At 38.8% G+C, this 20,894-nt stretch overlaps 1 protein-coding gene across 5 annotated transcripts in view; it reads left to right on the top strand.

Moving 5' to 3' along the window:
- fndc3a (fibronectin type III domain containing 3A) overlaps nt 1–20,894 on the top strand; it is a 96,489-nt gene that overhangs the window by 52,033 nt on the left and 23,562 nt on the right. For 3 of the 5 annotated variants that reach the window (XM_056266011.1, XM_056266015.1, XM_056266012.1), the window contains 10 exons: nt 922–998; nt 8,436–8,688; nt 9,725–10,030; nt 11,419–11,477; nt 17,562–17,731; nt 17,929–17,988; nt 19,204–19,342; nt 19,438–19,491; nt 20,033–20,157; nt 20,668–20,842. In XM_056266011.1, the coding sequence (XP_056121986.1) occupies nt 922–998; nt 8,436–8,688; nt 9,725–10,030; nt 11,419–11,477; nt 17,562–17,731; nt 17,929–17,988; nt 19,204–19,342; nt 19,438–19,491; nt 20,033–20,157; nt 20,668–20,842 (1,418 nt within the window). Of the gene's footprint in view, nt 1–194; nt 300–921; nt 999–8,435; nt 8,689–9,724; nt 10,031–11,418; nt 11,478–17,561; nt 17,732–17,928; nt 17,989–19,203; nt 19,343–19,437; nt 19,492–20,032; nt 20,158–20,667; nt 20,843–20,894 lie in introns of those variants that run through there. The other 2 variants (XM_056266016.1, XM_056266013.1) reach the window with 2 other exon arrangements.

Genomic DNA, 20,894 nt, shown 5'->3' with positions numbered 1-20,894 from the left:
TTTTTGCCTACAGAATGGTGTAGTTAGGGTGTCTACTAGCAAGAGTTAACTTGACCATGCCAGCCGAAACATTGACCCCTTTAGTCTGTAGTTGTAGTGCCGAGGACTTTTACCTTTTACCTGTGACTGGCGACTCTAGCCTGGAGAGGTGGAGCTAGAAACCTTTGCTCTAAAGAGAGGGAAGAGGACGAATAACAAATACACAAGCATATTCCCGTTCTTCGTGGAGGACTGTTATTCTCTGTTTCTTTGCCCTTTTACCATGAGCGAAGGAAGTACACCTGCACAGCAGGACGGAGGTCTGTGTTTACTTGTCGTTTTGTATTTGTGTGTGTTTGCTGTCCTTTGCATCATCCGGCTCTAACAAGCTCTCCGAGTCTTTTCTGAAAGTGAAAGTGTCAGATTGCAAAGGGAAGGCATGAAAGAGCCGATCTGTAACAGGCTTTGCTGAGTCACAGTTTTTCCCGAAACAAACACTCCAGTGCTAAAGCTTCCACGGACTCTGGTGTTTATCAGTGTGTTTCTTTACCCAGCTGAGTAAATTTCAGGAATCATTTCCATTGACGTAGTAAATAAACATCAATGTTTGGCCAAAAACTGAACTCTTTGGAAAGTGAACAGCACACATCTGTAAATATGACAGATTTTCCAACCTGCGTAGAATTACAATTTTTAATTGAACTTCAAATACAGTCATTTACTCAAAGGAAAGCAAGGAAAAGTCTAGTTTGTCTCTTATGGTCACCGTGGCTGCAGTTATTTGATCAGACATCAATAAAAACAAAGCTGTGAAATATTACAATTTAAAATAGCTGTTTTTCCATTTGATTATATTTTAAAATGTGATTTATTTCTGGGATGGCAAAGCTGAATTGCTTGAACACTGACTTAATGTATTTACTCATGATGTTTCCTCCCCAGGTCCTGCTCAGGTTCCCATGATGTCCCCAAACGGTTCAGTGCCTCAAATCTATGTGCCTCCTGGATACGTTCAACAGGTGAGTCATTACAGTGCTACTTATTTAATTATTTTTGTAAGTTGAGTTTTTATTTTGGTTTGGTGAAAATGATGCAGTTTTCAGTCTAATTTACATCTCGATGGGCCTTTTCCAAACCTGTTGAGCTTCCCACCTAACAGTGTTTTCAGGCATCATAGGCACTGTTCCAAACATTAGTCAGCAAAATGATACTGCCTTTTCACACAGTATCTTTACTCTTTACTGGGAGCTTTCACACTATAATTATTTTCACAAAAAATCAGAATGGTGTATATTTCAACAAAGATGGCAAAACATTTAGCTTAGCCTGGATGCCAGCCGAATTTAGCCTCGCCCACAACTTTGAGGATGGGAAGTTCGACATTCACATTCTGACTAGAATCTGAGTATGACGACGTCAGGCTTAGCTCAAATCAGGCTCAAATACACTGTGCAGGTTGGTCCATCTGCCGTTATGCTGTTAACAGCTGTTAGCTGCTGAATATGCAAATACATGCTGTGCGCTTTACTCTCATTAACAAAATAAACACAACAAAAATAGCAGTGGTGAAAAAACAGCGGTTCAGAAAGCATCTGATCGTAACGATGTAGATATGTTTGCACCAGCTCTGAAATTAAGCATTCCTGTTGAGTCACATCACGTTTATTTATTTATTTAGCTCTTTATACAAGATTGTGATCAGACCGAGAGCCACAACACACTTGTAGCTAGGGATGATCCGATCACGCGATCGGAAATCGGGCCCGATCACGTGGTTTCAGACTCGATCCGAATCGGATGTTACCTCCCGATCAGGACTCGGATATATGTAAATTAGGGGTATAACGGTACATGTATTCGTAATTATTGAACCGGTTCGGTACGAGGCTTCCGGTTTGGTACGCATACAAACCGAACGATTCCTAGGACCATTTTTCCTGCCGACAAAATCCGCGCTGGCGCGACCACCACAACGTTGCGGAACATCACATGGCAAACGTAATGAAAGCGGAACGAAACTGCGCTACTCATTATATTGTGCTGCTTCACGGACCGTTTATCAGTTCGGACCAGCAACATCTGTGCAGCGCGAGATCAAGCGACACTGTGCTGAGAGATCCAGTGAAGAAAACATTTGAATTCGCCACTGAAGTAATAACATTCCTGCGAGATCTAGTGAGAAGCATTCACATTTCTCCGTTATTAACCGTAGATCTCTATTAGATCAAACAGCGCTGACGTGGGAACCAGGAGAAACATTGTGCCGTGAATGAACATGGATTTAATGTTGCGCTTCAAAACTCAAATATTATATAAATATATATTTAAATGTTATTTTTAATGTGATGACCAAAACATTATTTGTTCATCCTTCAAAGGTTACCCCCATTTATAAACCTGAAAGTTTCAAGGTGTAGGAAAACTCAAACTTATTTTAAAATAGTTTTTCTTTTAATAAATAGGAAATTTCTCTGGCATTTCTTTCTTTTTGCTGTATCGTATCGAACCGCAAATTTTGTGAACTGTTACACCCCTAATGTATATATATATATTCTCATAATTTTTTTATACACTTTTAAAACATTTTTATTTTTTGTTTACATGCCTGCCGGGTATTTTAAGTTGAGGTGCTATTTGTTTTTATTAGTGCTGGGCAACGATTAAAAAATGTAATCGCGATTAATCGCATGATTTTCTTGCGATTAATCGCGATTAATCGCATTGTTACGCGCAAAATTGAATAATGAATTCTAAAGTAGTGTATTGCGCACTTTTGATTTAAATGTACTGCTACAAAAGTGCAATAACATGTGGTTTCCAAAAACTTTAAACAAATAAGGTGCTTTTATACCAGCAATATTCCCTTTACACAGTATCAATAAAATATTTCTTGTAAATCTCAACTTAAACATTAATGTAATCAAATCAAATATTTAAACAAAGCTATTTGCCACTGCCAGGGCATTACCTTTTATCTAGCTTGTTAAAAGAGTCCAGTTTTCTTGTTTTTTTTTTCTGAACAGGTATCTTGTGTCAGGGAGCAGCAGCACAATACAGATATAAGTCGACCAACGTTACTTCTCTGATAGCAGCTTAGGGTTTGGTCATGGCATGCCATGGTTTCCCACGTAAGATTACATTAAACAGAGGTAAAGCCCAATTTATACTTCTGCGTCGAACTCACGCCGTAGCTGTGTAGCGCGCGTACCCTGACGTGCATCTCTCCAAAAATGTAACGTCAATTCTACGCGTACCGCAAGCGCTGTGATTGCTAGAACCGCTCCCCGGGTTTCACACTTTCCCTCTGCATGTGTAATTGCGCGTCAACGCTGACAACGACGCAGATATAAATGAAAACCAACGCGTAGTCTATAGCGTAGACTAGAGGCTCCGGCGTAGGTCCGACGCAGAAGTATAAATCAGCCTAGAGTGAGGTGAAGTGGTCGAGCACAGGTGCAACGACAAGCGGGTGCGTTCCTGTGAAACTGTTGCGGTCAGGCTCGCCTCACGCACGCGCCCGCGCGTTGCCGAAGTGGAATTGTCTAACTTTTTGTACACGACGCGCAGCACAAATCATTGGAAGAGAGACTGATCCTCGGCTCGCTGTTTGTGAGTTTCCAGAATCTAAATAGTTATCAGGACACCAACAGGAGGGAATTCACATGGCAGAGCATCCCCGCTAAACTAAACGCAGGCCTATCAGGTAAAGTTATGTATAATTTTAATTTAAGTTAAAAAGGCTACAGCTGCGTAGCGCACAAAAGCCGTTGCCATGGTTACTATCCATAGAGCGCCTGTCATTCACTCGCGGAGCGCTGTCTCCCTTTCTGTTCACCTGAGAGAACCTGCCAAAGCCTCTCCACTGCTTGTTTGGGTGGGTTATTTGCTGGCTGACCAACATCCCACCCCTCCTGTGATCATGGTTTGACTTTAGGCCTATGTGTATTCAGAGCCAGTGAGCAACGGACTTTCAAAATAATAATAAAAAAATACATGCGTTAACGCGCGATAAAAAAATTGTCGGCATTAATTAATAAATGCGTTAACGCGATAATAACGCGTTAACTTGCCCAGCACTAGTTTTTATATTAGACTTTTTCTATATTTACTGTTGCACTAAAGTCCAAAAGTGAAGATTTTATGTTATTTATTCCTTGATTGTTCAAGCTACCTCACAGAAGTGCTCTGTTTGTTAACAGTTGTTGAATGTTAAAATAAGGCGAATTAAATAAAAAACAAGGAACATCCTGGATCTGTTTTTTTCGCTCATCTTTATTCTTTTTTTATGTATTATATAAGTATCGGATCGGGACTCGGTATCGGTGGATACTCAAAATCAAATGACTCGGACTCTGAGTCGAGGGCAAAAAAACCTGATCGGGACATCCCTACTTGTAGCCAATCAGCAGTAGGGGGCGGAGAGATAGTGAGCCAATCAGCAGTAGGGGGTGTGTCCACTCATGATGGGGGAGGAGAGATAGTGAGCCAATCAGCAGTAGGGGGCGTATCCACTCATGATGGGGGAGGAGAGATAGTGAGCCAATCAGCAGTAGGGGGCGTATCCACTCATGATGGGGAGGAGAGACAGTGAGCCAATCAGTAGTAGGGGGCGTGTCCACTCATGATGGGGGAGGAGAGATGAGCAAATCAGCAGTAGGGGGCATGTCCACTCATGATGGGGGAGGAGAGATGAGCCAATCAGCAGTAGGGGGCGTATCCACTCATGATGAGGGTGGAGATAGTGAGCCAATCAGCAGTAGGGGGCGTATCCACTCATGATGGGGAGGAGAGATAGTGAGCCAATCAGCAGTAGGGGGCGTGTTCCCTCATGATGGGGGAGGAGAGAGTGAGCCAATCAGCAGTAAGGGGTGTATCCACTCATGATGAGGGAGGAGAGAGAATGAGCCAATCAGCAGTAGGGGGCGTATCCACTCATAATGGGAGAGGAGAGAGAGTGAGCCAATCAGCAGTAGGGGGCTATCCACTCATGATGGGGGAGGAGGGATAGTGAGCCAATTAGCAGTTAGCAGTAAGGGGCGTATCCACTCATGATGGGGGAGAGATGAGCCAATCAGCAGTAGGGGGCGTATCCACTCATGATGAAGGTGGAGATAGTGAGCCAATCAGCAGTAGGGGGCGTATCCACTCATGATGAGGGAGGAGAGATAATAATGAGCCAATCAGCAGTAGGGGGCTTGTCCACCCATGATGAGGGAGGAGAGATGAGCCAATCAGCAGTAGGGGGCGTATCCACTCATGATGAGGGAGGAGAGATAATAATGAGCCAATCAGCAGTAGGGGGCTTGTCCACCCATGATGAGGGAGGAGAGATGAGCCAATCAGCAGTAGGGGGCGTATCCACTCATGATGAGGGAGGAGAGATGAGCCAATCAGCAGTAGGGGGCGTATCCACTCATGATAAGGGAGGAGAGGTGAGCCAATCAGCAGTAGGGGGCGTATCCACTCATGATGAGGGAGGAGAGATTGTGTGCCAATCAGCAGTAGGGGGCGTATCCACTCGTGATGAGGAAGGAGAGAGTGAGCCAATCAGGAGAGAGGGATATTTGAAGAAAGACTGTAGAAAGAGAGATGGCTGAGAGACATTACAAAAGAGAAAAGGTCAGAGGGATATCACTGGAAAAAGAGCATTATGATCAGGCAAGAGCTTTAGGACCCATATTAATATTAGAAAAGCTTTCCAGCGCTGAAGACCCAAGCAGGAAGGCCTGAAAACAGACGGCTTTGTTTCTGCTCTATACGCGAGTAACATTGGTTTTGCTGTGTTTCACAGAACTAAGATATGCTGTTGTTGTAATGTTAGCTATAGTAACAGGACAGTTTGGAGTGTCATTGTTTGTCTGGAGCTGCTGTGCTGCTGGCGACTAACAACCAACTCTTGCTCTTGAGTACTGTGTTCATTTTTTGTTCTTCCTTGTCATCCATTCGTCATCTTTGCTTTAGCTGAAGCGAAGCAAAATAATGCTTCATGAAAAAATGATAGAGACATCCACTCTTGCATTGCGTGCATTTTAGGCTTGGAGCAACGAAGGGAGGAGTAACCCTCTGGGGACCAAGGGTTTTTTGGGGCCCTTGGGATGTTTTGACATGCACTGACATTTGTGCTTTTTTCAGTTATTTATAAATATGTTAATGGCAAAGGTGTAAATTCACTCTATATAGCACAAACGGGGCTACCATAATCTGTGAGCAACATGTATGTACATGTTTGTATTTTTGAGAGAATATTATTTATGCATGGTTATTGAAAAACTTAAAAATAAAAGTTTCTGAAATAAGGCCACAAAACACATATTGATTATTTCTTCACAAGACTTTTGAAAATTGTATCACATAGTCTAGAATATTTGCTCCAAAACTATGTGAGAATCATCCTGACTACTCATTCAGATAAGTCAATAAAGTCGTTTATAATGTGTATGACGTGTTTTGTTTGAGAAAGCTTTATGCAAGGAGGCGTGATCTCTCATTAATATGTAAGGCATTTCACACCTGAGAAAGACAAAGACCCTCCCATAATAGCCCTATTAGGTGCTATCAGGCCCCATTACGGGGAGCCTTGCACAAAGAATGAGGAGATTTTTAAAAGAATGGCTTTTAGATTGTTTGGATTTATTTACAACACAACATAATCCAAAGATACACAACAAAGGACAAAAAAGCACATTAGTAAACGCACTGATCTAAATACAGAGGCTTGCACAGTCACACAGCATGGTCCCATTCCTGAAACATAGTACATACCTGTCATTTCCAAGGTGTTTGATTTTTCATTACAGTCTCCTGTGAATGTTGAAGTCAGCAGGACTGATATCAAGAGAAACTATATGGCTGCACGACTTTGGGCATGCATTGTAGATTTTTCTGGTTAAAATAGCTTTTTAATTATAGGCTGTACACACACACACTGCTTGGAATTAGAAGTGAACACACCCATGCTAAAGTTGACTAAAAAGAGGAATAAAAAAAGCTTAATGCATTAATTAAAGAATGTGGAAAACTCTAACCTTTAGGGACGTGAATAATGTCCCTGAATTCTTTGTGAATGAATAATGTATCGCAAATAATTAAATGTTCTTCTTTAAAATACAGGGTGCATACGTCTGGACACTTCTATCCTCAGAAACTCCTAACAAAAGCTGATGTCTTTATTTTGAAGCTTATTTGATGCTTATTTGATTTGAAAAACTTTATCCAAAACTAGTCAACGAAATTTTGTCTTTTATTTCGTCTGTAACAGTGCGTATATGTGCGTTCATTCATTCATTTACACACACACACACATAGAGAAACATGATTCACATTTAAACAGTATGCTATTTGTCCGTTTACAGACACTAACGTTATTCTATATCGCGATTAGAACAAAGCACAAGCATAAAACACTTACAGTTCTCAGCTGAATCTGTTGCTCCTCCTCGAAGTGAAAATAAACCAGCACTTCTGTATTAAATGTCCCAGGATTATTCCTCATAGCCGCGCAAGACGAATCTTAATCTGACTAAAAAATATAGTGCGTTTACAGCATTTGCCTGGGGGCATTTATCTATTTTGCAAATGGCCTCAACACATTATCTTATGAATAGCGCGCTCTGCGAGTGGGTGTGAACAAATTAACGATAATGAGCTGAGACAGGAGAAACTGTACTTCTCTTTAGTTTCAGACAGATTACATTGCAGGAGAATATTTGTTTTAAATGTGAATTGTTTTATTTAAAAGTAGAAATTTAAAGCGTTCTTTAGACGTATGTTTCATGTTTGTGTGATAAGTATTAGCGGAGTTTCCGTTCATTTTCCAGACATGTTTCAGAAAGATTTTTGCGGAGACAGAGTGAGCTGAAAGCGCACCCTGTTTATTTTATTTATTAAAAAAAACCCACAAGGTTTTGATGTTAATGTGAGTGTACACAAAAAAAGAAGACCCTCTATAGTTTATAATCATGTATTGATTTTATTTATATGACCATAAATGACGGAGTATTTTAAGTGTATGTTGCTGCTATGTGAAAAAAACCCCAGCAAAACGCGCTGGCGCGTTCTTGGTCCCCAGAGGGTTAAATCAAGCAGTTTACAGTAGTAAACATAAAAAACAGTGTCAGTCACGTTCAATTAGAATTACAACTTCTAGAATTACGATTTCTACTGTTAAGCGGCTCTGTAGTGTGTTCATGTCTGACCTCGATGGACTGAACAGAAGAAATGAACCAGAGAAGATTTTCACGTCAAAGAAGGCGGGGCCTCAGAGCCACACCCACCTATTACATCATCACCCCGGACCAATGGTAGTTCAGAGGTGTTTACCAGCTGGAACGAACTTTTCCTGGAAAGTTCACTGTGTTTCAAACTCCAGAAACAAACTCCAAACTAATTTCATTTAGTTCAAAAAGAACTCACACCATTTCGTATCAGGGTCTTAACTTCTCTTTCTTTCCGTGTAGATCATTGAGGAGAATGGAGTGAGGCGGGTGTTGGTCTTACCTCAGACGGAGTTTCATCCGGGGGGCCATTCCCCGCTTCACCACCCGCCCCCCCCACCGCCCCACGCCCACCTGCAGGCCTTCATCCCGCACCCGCACATCATGCACGCTCCCCCTCACCTGTACTCAGGCATGGCTGGAGGAACCGGGGATATGAACCCCCAGTACATCTCCCAGTACCACCCAGCACACACCACCATCTACTCAGAGCAGGGTCAGTACACACACATACACACACGCTTCACCAAAAAATGCTGCACCACTGCTGACTCTACAGCGCTTTGACAAAAATATAAGACTATATTTTAGCTGAGTTATGAACTCTCAGAGAGAGAAAGACTGGAGGCCTATAAAATAGTCAACTCAACAAAAACAAAATCCTGTTGGAAAAACTTACCAGAGTCACTTTACTCAAATTTCAGTATATGCAATATGCTATTAAACACTACACCTTTTAATGTTTAAACATTATTAATTATTATAACATTTTTATTTAATTATTAAATTTAAAAGCAATAATTGTTTTTGTCTATTGATAAATATATTTATTATTAATATTAATACATAATAAAAAAAGCTTAAATCATTGTCATGTATTGTTTTTTCTTCATTTAAATACTGCGTACATTTTTCAAGTAAACAGTGAGCAATAAAGAGAAAAGTAATAAACAGTATTGTTTTATTAATATTAATGACATTATAAGTGTTGTTGCTATTGTATTAAACTAAAGGGGTTTAACTGTTACAGCTGAAATAAAATATAAATATTTGATGAATACTTAAAGGAAAAATTGAAATATTGCTTTGGTAACTATCTGAAATAACTGAAATAAAAATATATTAAAGTTAAAAAAAAGTTTAATAATAATATAAAATATAATAATTTAACTTAAAATATAATAGTATTATACAAAATATGTTTGTTTCAAAAAGTTAAATAATTTAAATGGAAACTAAGAATATAAAAATATGAATTAATAAATAAAATATACTAAAATAACACTAGGCATAACAAACCACTATTGTTTTTACATAATTATATTAACTACAGACCCTTATTCCTTAAAGAAACCTTTGCATATTTCTAGGATAAAAAACAAACAAAAAACATTTAGTTAATTGTTATACAGTTAATTAATTTCCAAAGAGGACACCGTAGCAGGATTATCATCTGTGCATTGGTTTTCAATAATTCAACGTTCCGTTACGCATGATTCCTTACATGTCTCTCTGTTTTCCAATTTCCTCAGAAACTCACCCCCAACACGGACGCGCGGCATTTGCTCACAGAGATGAAAGGGCTAGCAAAACCTATGAGCGTCTGCAAAAGAAACTGAAGGAGAGACAAGGGGTGGGCGGAGGGGGAGGTGGAGGCGTGGCCCCCTCCAAAGAAAGTCCCCCTCCATCCCCGCAGAAGAGCCGCGGGACGCCGCCCTCAGGAGGAGATCTGCAGAACGGGCTGGGGGGTAAGGGCGCAGAGGAGCAGGCACAGCCCAGCGCTGCTGTCGCCGGCCTGGGCACGAGCCCAGGAAGAGGGAAGGAGGCAGAGTCTGGAGGTAGAATATACTGTAGGGTTCCTGGAACCATTACAACAAAGCAGTAAGGCACAGGATGCTGTGTGTTACACTGTTTTTAACACAGTTGAAGTGCGGCGTTTGGCACAATGTGAAGCGGAGTTACCCGTGTTAACTATGAAAATGTTACTCACTGCCTCTTGTAGCTTTACTGCTTTCATAGAACAGTAGAGTCAGCAATATGAGACATCAGTGGTAACAAAATAGTTACATTTATTTATAGTAATCTAATGGGGTCCAAAAGACTGAGACCACTAGTGGGTTTTTTTTGTGTGTTTTTTGTTTTTGTTGTTTTTTTGGTGTGTTCTGTTTTTGTTTTGTTTCTTTTTGTTTTGTTGTGGTTTTGTTTTTTGTTTCGGTTTTGTTTTTTGTTGCATTTTGTTTTTGTTGTTTTGTTTTGATTATTGTGTTTTTTTATTTTGTTTGGTTGTTTTTTTTCTTTGTTTTTTTTTCTCCTTTTTGTTACAAATTATATTAACAGTATAGAAAAGTACTGTACCTGAAAACAATGATGTAATGAAAGTTAAACGATAATCCGTTCACGTGATCACGGTCACCGATTTGTTAACATTTTATTAGTGAACAATTCTAATCAAATGCTACTACTTTCTTTTACTTCACGGTTGTTTAAATCCAAACTTTATGTATTTTTCAGGTTTAAATGAGATGAATCCCAGTTTTTCGGTATTGTCTCAGACTTTTGAACCCTGCTGCAGTTCATTAGCCTAATAGTGAGAGATAATGTATACTGTTCATATACAGTGCATTAATAAGTTTGCGTATATCAGCTGTTTTGTATCGGCTTTGTCTTATCCAATCAGATTTCAGCACCATAATCGTTTTAGGAATTAGACATTTAATTAAAGATAAACTTACTTAAAATAACCAGGGAATTACATGTTTACTGTTTGGCTCTCCCTCAATTAATAACCAACTGGAGTTACTCATGCATGCGGTCACTGAGGGAGGTTTATTAGGAAGTAGTTATTAGCATTAACAGACATTAATGTCCCATTGAGTCATCTTTTTCCTAGGACTATCATATCTCGGGGTCCAGGCTGAAGTCGGTCCAGGGGCCCATTGGGGGGTGTAACGGGGCCCCGCTCTCATTAGCTCCCTCAGCTTTAGGCTGCTGCAGATAACATTAGCTGTCATTACTCTTGCTCTGACTCAGTCATTTATCAGTGCTAACTAACTCCAGCCTGAAGGAACTCTCTCTGCCGCAGCTACTGTACGCCGACTAAACTTAGCTGGTGTATCTATTAATCCATTCATGGAAAATAAGTAAAAGCCATTTGAGTGTGAAGCCCTGTTCTCTTTTTAAAATCAGTTTATAATGGAGTTGTTGTCTTTTTATTATTATTTTGCAGAACTGGACGAAGAAGCAAAGGCTCTTCAGGAATGCTTAAACTCCATCTGCAAACCAGTGGTAAGGAGATGATTTTATTTGTGTTCTTTTTATAATGTTTATGTGCATTTTCTGTATTTAATTTCTTTAATGGGGGGGAAAAAGTTGTGTGAAGCTCTTGAAAGTCTTTGAAAATTGCTTGAATCCCACTCTTAAAGGGTTGTACGAACCCTAAAATGAAAAAATACAAAACATTTGTCTATTTCTGCCACAATACCATGGTTACTGTTAGCTTTGCTACATAAAATCCTTGGTGAATGTTGGTGATTTGTTGACTAAAAAAGCCTTTTATAACTTGGTTCATTGCACAATGTTTCTCCAGGTTTCCACGTCAGCTTGACTAGATCTTGCAGGGCAGATATTAATTGCTTTGCGAATTCAAACACTGGATCTCCTGGCACTGTGTAGTAACGGTGTCTATAAACCTATACAGCTATAAACCTATTCTGAGCTCGCATTGCGTTGTCTATTATTGGTCTGTGCTGATAAACTGTCTGTGCTGTGCGACTCAAACTAGAGTTTCACTTTGGTTTTGTCTGCTGTTTGCTGTTCCTAAGGCAGCTCTTATCAGAAATGATAAAAAAAGCATTGTTGAGCAGGTGAACCACAGAGGATGGGCAGATTCAAACGGACCAAATGTGTCCTTTAAACCTTGATGAAAGTTCAAATACATTTTTCTGCTTGTTTAGAATCTAGCCATGCTTTTAGATAATGTAGAAATTACCTGCTTGGCATGCGAAATCTTATTTTTTCTCCATATTTATTCAAAATGTGATGCGTAACATGAGAATGAACCTCATTGGTTCTTGTGAAGCTCAAACGTGATGCGTAACATTAGAATGAACCTCATTGGTTCTTGTGAAGCTCAAACGTGATGCGTAACACGAGAATGAACCTCATTGGCTCTTGTGAAGCTCAAACATGATGCGTAACATTAGAATGAACCTCATTGGTTCTTGTGAAGCTCAAACGTGATGCGTAACACGAGAATGAACCGCATTGGCTCTTGTGAAGCTCAAACGTGATGCGTAACATTAGAATGAACCTCATTGGTTCTTGTGAAGCTCAAACGTGATGCGTAACATTAGAATGAACCTCATTGGTTCTTGCTGAAGCTCAAACGTGATGCGTAACATTAGAATGAACCTCATTGGTTCTTGCTGAAGCTCAAACGTGATGCGTAACACAAAAACGAACCTCATTGGTTCTCGCGTGTGAAGCGAACAACTTGAGCTTCCATTTACCAAATTTTGAATTTGGTAAGTGATTATATGTGAATAAAAGCCTAAATTAAATCTATTCATTATATAAAGCGATCAAGACTTGGATTGAACCGTTCAGTTAATTTGAAATTATTTTACAATCTCTTTATGAAGATTATTTTGAAGAGTTTTTTTTATTATTATTTAACCAGGAGAAGAACTCATTGAGATTAAAAATCTCTTTTCCAAGAGCGTCCTGGCCAAGACAGGCAGCAGCACATTTAACAAGGTTGCGGACATAAAAACATATAACATTTACATAAAACATATGACAATTTATGCTGATAATAAATATCATGTTACCAGGTCATATAAACAACAACAAGGATCCTCCGAGTAATCAGTCATAACATCTACAGCCAGTTTGTGTAGTCTCCATGTCATTTAAAAGTAATTTGAAAGCAATCAATGAAACCGGCTCCTGAAGATTCAGGACATTCTGCAGCTGATTCCAAGCGCAGGGGGCCGCATACTTAAACGCCCCTTTTCCCAGTTCAGTCCGGACTTGAGGGACAGATAACAATAGTAAGTCCTCTGAACGAAGACAATATCTTCCTGTGCCTTTCTTTATAATATAGGTTTGAAGGTATGAGGGAAGCAGACCAAGAATAGCCTTGTAAATAAGGATGTGCCAATGATTACGTCTACGGGTGGACAATGCAGACCAACCAACCCGATCATACAAAGTACAGTGATGAGTAAGGGCTCTAAGGTTTGTGATTAACCTAAGAGCTCCATGGTAAATAGTATCCAACAGCTTCAAGCTTTGACTGGATGCATGCATGTATATAACATCGCCATAGTCCAGCACTGACATGAAAGTGGCAGCAACAAGTTTCCTTTTGGCCTCAAATGAAAAACATGACTTGTTTCTGAAATAAAAACCCAGTTTCAGCTTCAGTTTTTTCACCAACTGCTGAACGTGAGGTTTAAAAGAGAGAGAATCATCAATTAAAATACCAAGATACCTATATTGAGATACAGACTCGATCTCGGAGCCCTGAGAAGTAGTGATGGATAGAAGGTTTCGTGACGTTGATTTTGCACTGGAAAACAACATAAGTTTTGTTTTGTCGTCATTCAAAACCAGTTTTAAATCAGACAAGGTACGTTGTACAGTTATAAAAGCAAGTTGCAGCTGACAAAGAGCTTGGTTTGGTGTAGATGCAGAGCAGTATATCACAGTGTCATCGGCATAGAAATTAAAATTTGCATTTGACACATTTTGATCAAGAATGTTGATATATAATATAAATAGGAGTGGTCCCAGCACTGACCCCTGGGGCACACCTTTGGATATACTAAGAGGGCTGGAAGTGAGACCATCTACCTGTACACACTGAGATCTACCTGATAGATAGTTTTCAAACCAGCTAACTGTTTGTTCTGACAACCCGACACTGAAAAGTCTTTGTTTTAATATTGCGTGATCCACACTTTTTGGGTGAATAGACTTCCAACGGAGGGGCAGTAATCTCTCAGGTTTGGTTAAAAATATCTTCATTTATGCTTCAAAGATGAACAAAAGTCGTGTGGGTCTGGAATGAGGGTGAGTTAATGATGACAGAATCTTCATTTTTGGGTGAACCATCGCTTGAATTAGCCAGCCTGGCCCGTACATCAGTCTATCACTGATATAAATGCACAGATATGGCACACTGTTCTTCTAAGTGTGCAATTGGAAAGGCCTTTATGCTACATTTGACACTCTCCTCACTGAGTAACCAGCTTCTGAAGGACTGTACGACTGCTTGCTGCGTCAACAGATTTCCTAATGACAGTCATTTCCACGGTCTCAAAAACTCTACATCCATGCATGATTACAGTCCCCACAAGAAGACAGTAATGGCTCTCCGTAATGGGTCATTAATGCTGGGTTTGATTTGATTCATCGAGGAAGCTAAATGGCTGTCTTGTCTCTGGTGGTGTGCTGGGTTTTGGTTTATTGGTGTTTTCATGAAACAGTGAGTTCAGTTTTGCCGAGACTGCTATAATCACTATAATAATGATCCTGTGCCTTTTTCATTAGACATTTAAACCTTTTTTTTTTCTTTTTTTGACATTATGTCCTGAGCGGCGTTTGTTTTTTAATCGCTATAGCCCTTGAGATATGAATAAACAATAGGGGCACTATGAATACGTTTTAAAAAGGCCATTTAAGCACGCTGTTCAAGCTAATTTTTGCAGAATGTACAGTATGTCCCCAAACTAGTGTCACCACCATTGGCATGCACGTGATATAGAGCAAGGGAAAATGCTTTTGTTTCATTGTTTATCTTAATTTTTGTTTTTGAAGCTGCAGCATCCTAAACCTTCACCATTGTCCAGAACTGTTTTCTTCATTTGTAATGGGAATAAAACAAAACAAATTTAAACTCATAAATATTTTTTTTATTTTAGTAGCTATTTTTTTTTAAATATAGATTAAAAGAGAATTTCAATGACGCATTTTGAAGGTTTTGAACCCCTTCAATACATAAAAATGTTACAAAATTCAGACAATATGGCTGACACTGGGATATTAGTTGGATGGCAATTGTTTTGTTCTAATAGCGCAGAGCTTTGTCAGTCTGACTTCCATTATTTATTCCAGACTTCCTTCAGGCATAAAAAACACGAATCATTCAGCCAGTAACTTTTGTAAGGCTTGTTTCGAAGATTGTGAGACACATTTGGTGAGGATGGAATCAAATTTGTTGGTGGAAAAGTGGCGAGATCTTTTTTTTTTTATATCGTTCTGTCTCTTAACTGTGTAAGTTTTGCATAATTACCAATTTTCCCTAAATTTATGATGCAAAATTTAAGCAAATGCAGGTTAATGTTAATTTTCACGAAGTATGCAGACCACACAGCTCATAAAACAGTGTGTTATTTATTGACTTGTTTTGCCTGCTCAGAATGATAAGTCCAACAGCTTCATGTAGATCAGTTGCATCAGTAATGGACGGATTATTTCCACAGCTCGAGCAGTGAGGAAAGTGTAGAGGAGAGAACCGTGCCCCGCGAGGCACAGATAAATGGGTTCTTTTTAAGTCAGTTTTGACTCAGTAATGCACGCTAACTTCAGCTATTCTTGTCTGAAAACCCGAAAGGTACATAGTCATGCATCCATAACTAAAGGAGACACTTGTTTCTCAACTGGAATAAAGCTAAAAATATTCCCTCTTGCATAACAGGAGTTCTCTTTTGTTCCCGAGGGGAAGCACCACATGTCATTAAAATCAACTAAAGTGACTCTTTCCGGGGCGAAACAAGCAGACGCATGTATTTCCCATTTAAACAAGTGTGTGTGGTTAAATATATAGCCAGTTTGCCCCGGGGAACAATTAACCTCTCGAATCAGTCGAACACAACAAAATGGGTTCCGCTAAATCAGACACGTTTGTTTTGTCGGTTTGATCAACTTGTTACATCAGTTTTAACTCATTTGCATGTTTTTCCTTTTCATCTGCGTATACAGTCTCGGATTTCGGTTCGTCTGTCTAAAGGACGTGACCTGAAGTTAGCCTAATTCTGCAGTTGGGGTTGCAGGACTACTGATTCTTTCTTGTTGGTCAATTGTCAAAACAATACCAGAGTTACTCAAGTACTCGTGATTTGTCACGGTTTTTAAAAAAAGATAGTATTTTGTGTCAAGTGTTTATTAATTGATAACCCAATGTTTTTTTTTTTTGGCAATCATGTATTTAACATAGGCAAAATAAGACGGTGTACAAGGACAATTGCAATTATAAAAGTAGTTGGGATTCAACAATTTATTATTGTTATTATGTTATTATTTGAGATTACAATTTTACTTCCAATCAACCGATAATTCAAGATCTGTGCCGCATTTAAAGGGATAGTTCACTTTGAAATAAATTTTTGATATGTTTTAGCTTACCTCAAGGGCATCCAAGATGTAGGTGTCTTTGTTTCCGCAGAAATTTCAATTTTGATATTTTTAGGTCAAACCGTTCTTGTCTGTCAGTCATATAATGCAGGTCTATGGTCACCACCTCAAAGAGCATGCACAGAGAAGTCCAAATTAAACATGATTTAATGACTCGTAAATGTAAGTACACATTGATGGCCTAAGACACGAAACGAGCGGTTTGTGTGAGAAAACGAACAGTATTTATATCGTTTTTACCTCTTCTAACCACAGCCACGTCCAAGTGATCTGAGGGCGCGGGCGCTTCGGTCTGCGCAAGCGCCGGAAGTGATCTCTCGCGCGTGTACGTCACTCATTGTTTACACAGAGATTTCGGAAGTGTTACCTTTCACTGTGAAGATCTAAACATATTTAGATATACAGGAAATCACAATGGAAGACGATTTCGATATATATAAACAGACAACGTTGAATTTTTTTCACAACCATATTTAGATCACTTCCGGCGCTTTCCGGAAAAAACCGAAGCGCCGGCGCCCTCAGATCACTTGGACGTGGCTGTGGTTAGAAGAGGTAAAAACGATATAAATACTGTTCGTTTTCTCACACAAACCGCTCGTTTCGTGTCTTAGGCCATCAATGTGTACTTACATTTACGAGTCATTAAATCATGTTTCATTTGGACTTCTCTGTGCATGCTCTTTGAGGTGGTGACCATAGACCTGCATTATATGACTGACAGACAAGAATGGTTTGACCTAAAAATAACAAAATTGAAACTACTGTGGAAACAAAGACACCTACATCTTGGATGCCCTAAAACATACCAAAAATGTATTTCAAAGTGAACTATCCCTTTAATAGAAGTTAAATCCAAAACTAGCTCGGTTAAATCTCTTTTCTTTCTGATTACAAAGGAGCTATCAGTTTGTGCATGTGGAAACGGTTGTCGTCTTGTGTGGTCGGCAGGTGACGGACATCCAGGCCAGAGGGGCCAGTTTGAGTTGGGTGGCCCCGTCACGCACAGAAGGGGACGAGGAGCCCAAAGAGGGAGAAGAAGTGCCCGCGGAGCCCAGCCTCGCGTACGAGGTCTCGGTTTCGTACAACGGCAAGGACGGGAAGTACAAGGCCGCCCACAGGTGAGGGCAGGATGTGGAGGAGCTGCGGGTGCAGTTGAGGAACTCGCGGATGTTTTCTGTGGTTTGCTGAAGGTCATCAGCAGTTCACCTGACATCTGCAACTCTGCACCACCAACCCTGGAGAGCAGGATGTTTGCACTGTGGACGGTCTGCAACATTACTAATGCTTTCTTTTCTTTGTCTCTCCCTTGTGTCAGTGGTGTGGAACTAAGTGCAACCTTACAAGACTTAAGACCAGCAACGGACTACCACGTCAGGTGTGTGTCGGTTTTCCTACTTCGAAATGTACACACACACCACATTATCAGAATATCAGAAACACACTCTTGTTTTTACAGTGATGCTCAGTCAAATCGACAGTTGTTGTTTTTCACTCACCCTCATCTTGGTTAATACCCATGTGACCCAAACAAAGATATTTTACATATTGTTCAAGTTGCTCTATTCCATACAATGAAAGTGAATGGAGATTAGCTATATTATATGAATAATTCTTTATAAATAATGTATAGTTGTAGTATTATTATTACTTTATAGTTATATTAATTATAAGAAAAAGTTTTTTTATAAATAACATTCTTAATATAGTTGTATTTATAAAAAATGTATATGTAGTTATAATCATAGTTATGTTCATTATAAGAATATAGAATTATTTATATATGTAGTTAAATATAGCTAAAATATAGTTTCTTATAAAGTTAATATATAGTTTTATTCTTAATAATTATGTAGTTATATTAGCTATATTATTATAATAATTCTTTATAATGTAGTTTTAAAATAATATATAGGTTTATTATTATTATATTAAGACTAACGATTATTGATTATAAATGAATTTGTTTTCATTAATACAATTCTTTATTAATTATAGTTATATTTGTTAATATGTTGTTTAAATAATAATATAATAATAAAAATATAGAATGTAGCTTCTTTATTAAAACATTTTCTTTATACATGTAGTTAAATATAACTAAAAACCAAAAATTTATAGTTTTTAAAGTCTATATACTATTAATAATATTATACTTAGTAGTTATATAATATAAATAATTCTTAATAAAATCTTATTTATAAATAATGTTGGTATATTAAAATAAATATATATTATATATAGCTATATTATTATTATTAACAATAATAAAGTTATTAGTTTTAAGGATGTTATATTTATAAATACAATTATTTGTTAAAAGTTATATTTGCTAAAATTAATATGTAGTTATATTAATATTAATACTACTGCTATTAATAATATAGTTATATAATAATAAAATAATAATAATATAGTTATGTTAGTTATAAGAATGAATATGAATATATATATATATATATATAAAATAAAAATGAAATTATTACATATTGATTCTTTAAAAATAAAATGAATTCTAAAACTATTCTGTTGTTTAATATTGTTCTTTGTATAGTGTCCCTGTATACTGATATAAGTGTGTGTGTTTGTTTAGGGTCCAGGCCACGTGTAACTGTTTACAAGGCGTCCCTTCAGAGCCCGTGAGCTTCACCACTCTGAGCTGCGAGCCCGACACACCCAGCGCTCCACGCAAAGCCAGCGGCACCAAGAGCAGCCTCGTCCTGCAGTGGAAGGTGCGCATTAACACACTCGCATCTCAACAAGCCCACGTCGCTTAGTAAACACTGACGTTTAATGCAGAACATTCAAAAACAATACTTCTTCCTAGGCGCCGTGTGACAATGGCTCCAAAATCCAGAACTATATCCTTCAGTGGGACGAGGTAAGTTATCTTTCATTATCGCCGTTTCGGTTCATTTTTCTTTTCTTTCCTTTTTTTTTAATTGAGAGATTAAGCCCATTTTTAGGAACTTTTTTTGCTTTATTTTCATGACAATTAAACACCAAGCAGTTCTCATTACTGTAATGTGAACAAATAGTATTTATACATTAGTGTTTGTTGTACTAAATTTAAACACTGTTTTTAATAGACACATTACGGCATGGAGAACTAGGGGGAAATGTGCTAAATTATCAAAACAAGCAGTCACTGTGACACTTTATTTTTTTATAATGGTCCAAAAAATAGACTTTATGCAAAACGTAGTTCCTCAGCTGATCTGGGGTCTGTAAGACATGTTCTAACCCCACCCATAACTTTTCCTTAAAATCAGAGGGGAATGATATGTGAATAACACACAACCCCGATTGTAAGCCTAAACTTGACATAAACTGTAAACTTGTCCCTCAAATCTGATTGGTTGATCAACATCTCCGTTGTAGTTGCTGTTGAATAAAGTGCTAATGCTGTGCTCTGTGAACAGGGGAAGGGGACGTCTGCGTTTGAACAGTGCTACTACGGCCCTCAGAAGCAGTACAGACTCAGCAAACTCTCCACAGCTTCCAGATATTCCTTTCGGCTGGCAGCCAAAAACGACATGGGCGTCAGGTGTGTATCAGTCGGGATGCTCCCGAAGGAGGAGACCGCAAACATCGTGTCATACAGTGATGAAAGTGCTAAATGAACCATGCTAACGGTGGAAAAAATAGAAGGAATCATTACAAATGTTTTTGTTACACATTAATTGGTAACACTTTATTTTACAGTCTCCTTGTTACACACGTTACATGTACTTACCATAGTAAATTATGCATAATTACATGCAACTAACCCTCAACCAAACCCTAACCCTATAGTAAGTATATATATAAATATATAATTACAATGTAACGATGACACCTTAAAATAAAGTGTAACCCATTAGGGTAATTATACAATTTAGTGCCGCGTAATATTAACTACATGTACTTACTATAGGGTTATTGTAAATTGCATGTAGTTATGCATCATTTACAGTTATTACTACAGTAAGTACGTGTACTGTAACATGTGTAACGGTAAAATAAAGTGTCAGCGTTATTTCTGTCTTGGTTTACCTGTGTGTTCCTCTTTGGGAAGTGAGTTCAGTGAAGTGGTCCACATCATGACGTCGTGCAGCGTTCCGGCCCCCCCCTTAAGCCCTGAGTTGGTTCAGCCCGGGGTCACATGGCTCTGTGTGCGCTGGCAACGGCCGGCCGGCTCGCCCAAAGAGGACGACATCGGCTACGTGCTGGAGATGGAAGAGGAGGGCTCAGTGAGTGAGAGATTCACACACACTTTCACAGAAATCACACACACCCACACAC

Source organism: Rhinichthys klamathensis, unplaced genomic scaffold (genome assembly GCF_029890125.1).
Source record: "Rhinichthys klamathensis goyatoka isolate OS25496 unplaced genomic scaffold, OSU_Roscu_1.1 h1tg000243l_1, whole genome shotgun sequence".
Classification (NCBI taxonomy): domain Eukaryota; kingdom Metazoa; phylum Chordata; class Actinopteri; order Cypriniformes; family Leuciscidae; genus Rhinichthys; species Rhinichthys klamathensis.
The sequence above is the reverse complement of the archived record's forward strand: the minus strand, read 5'-3'. Positions and strand labels throughout refer to the sequence as shown.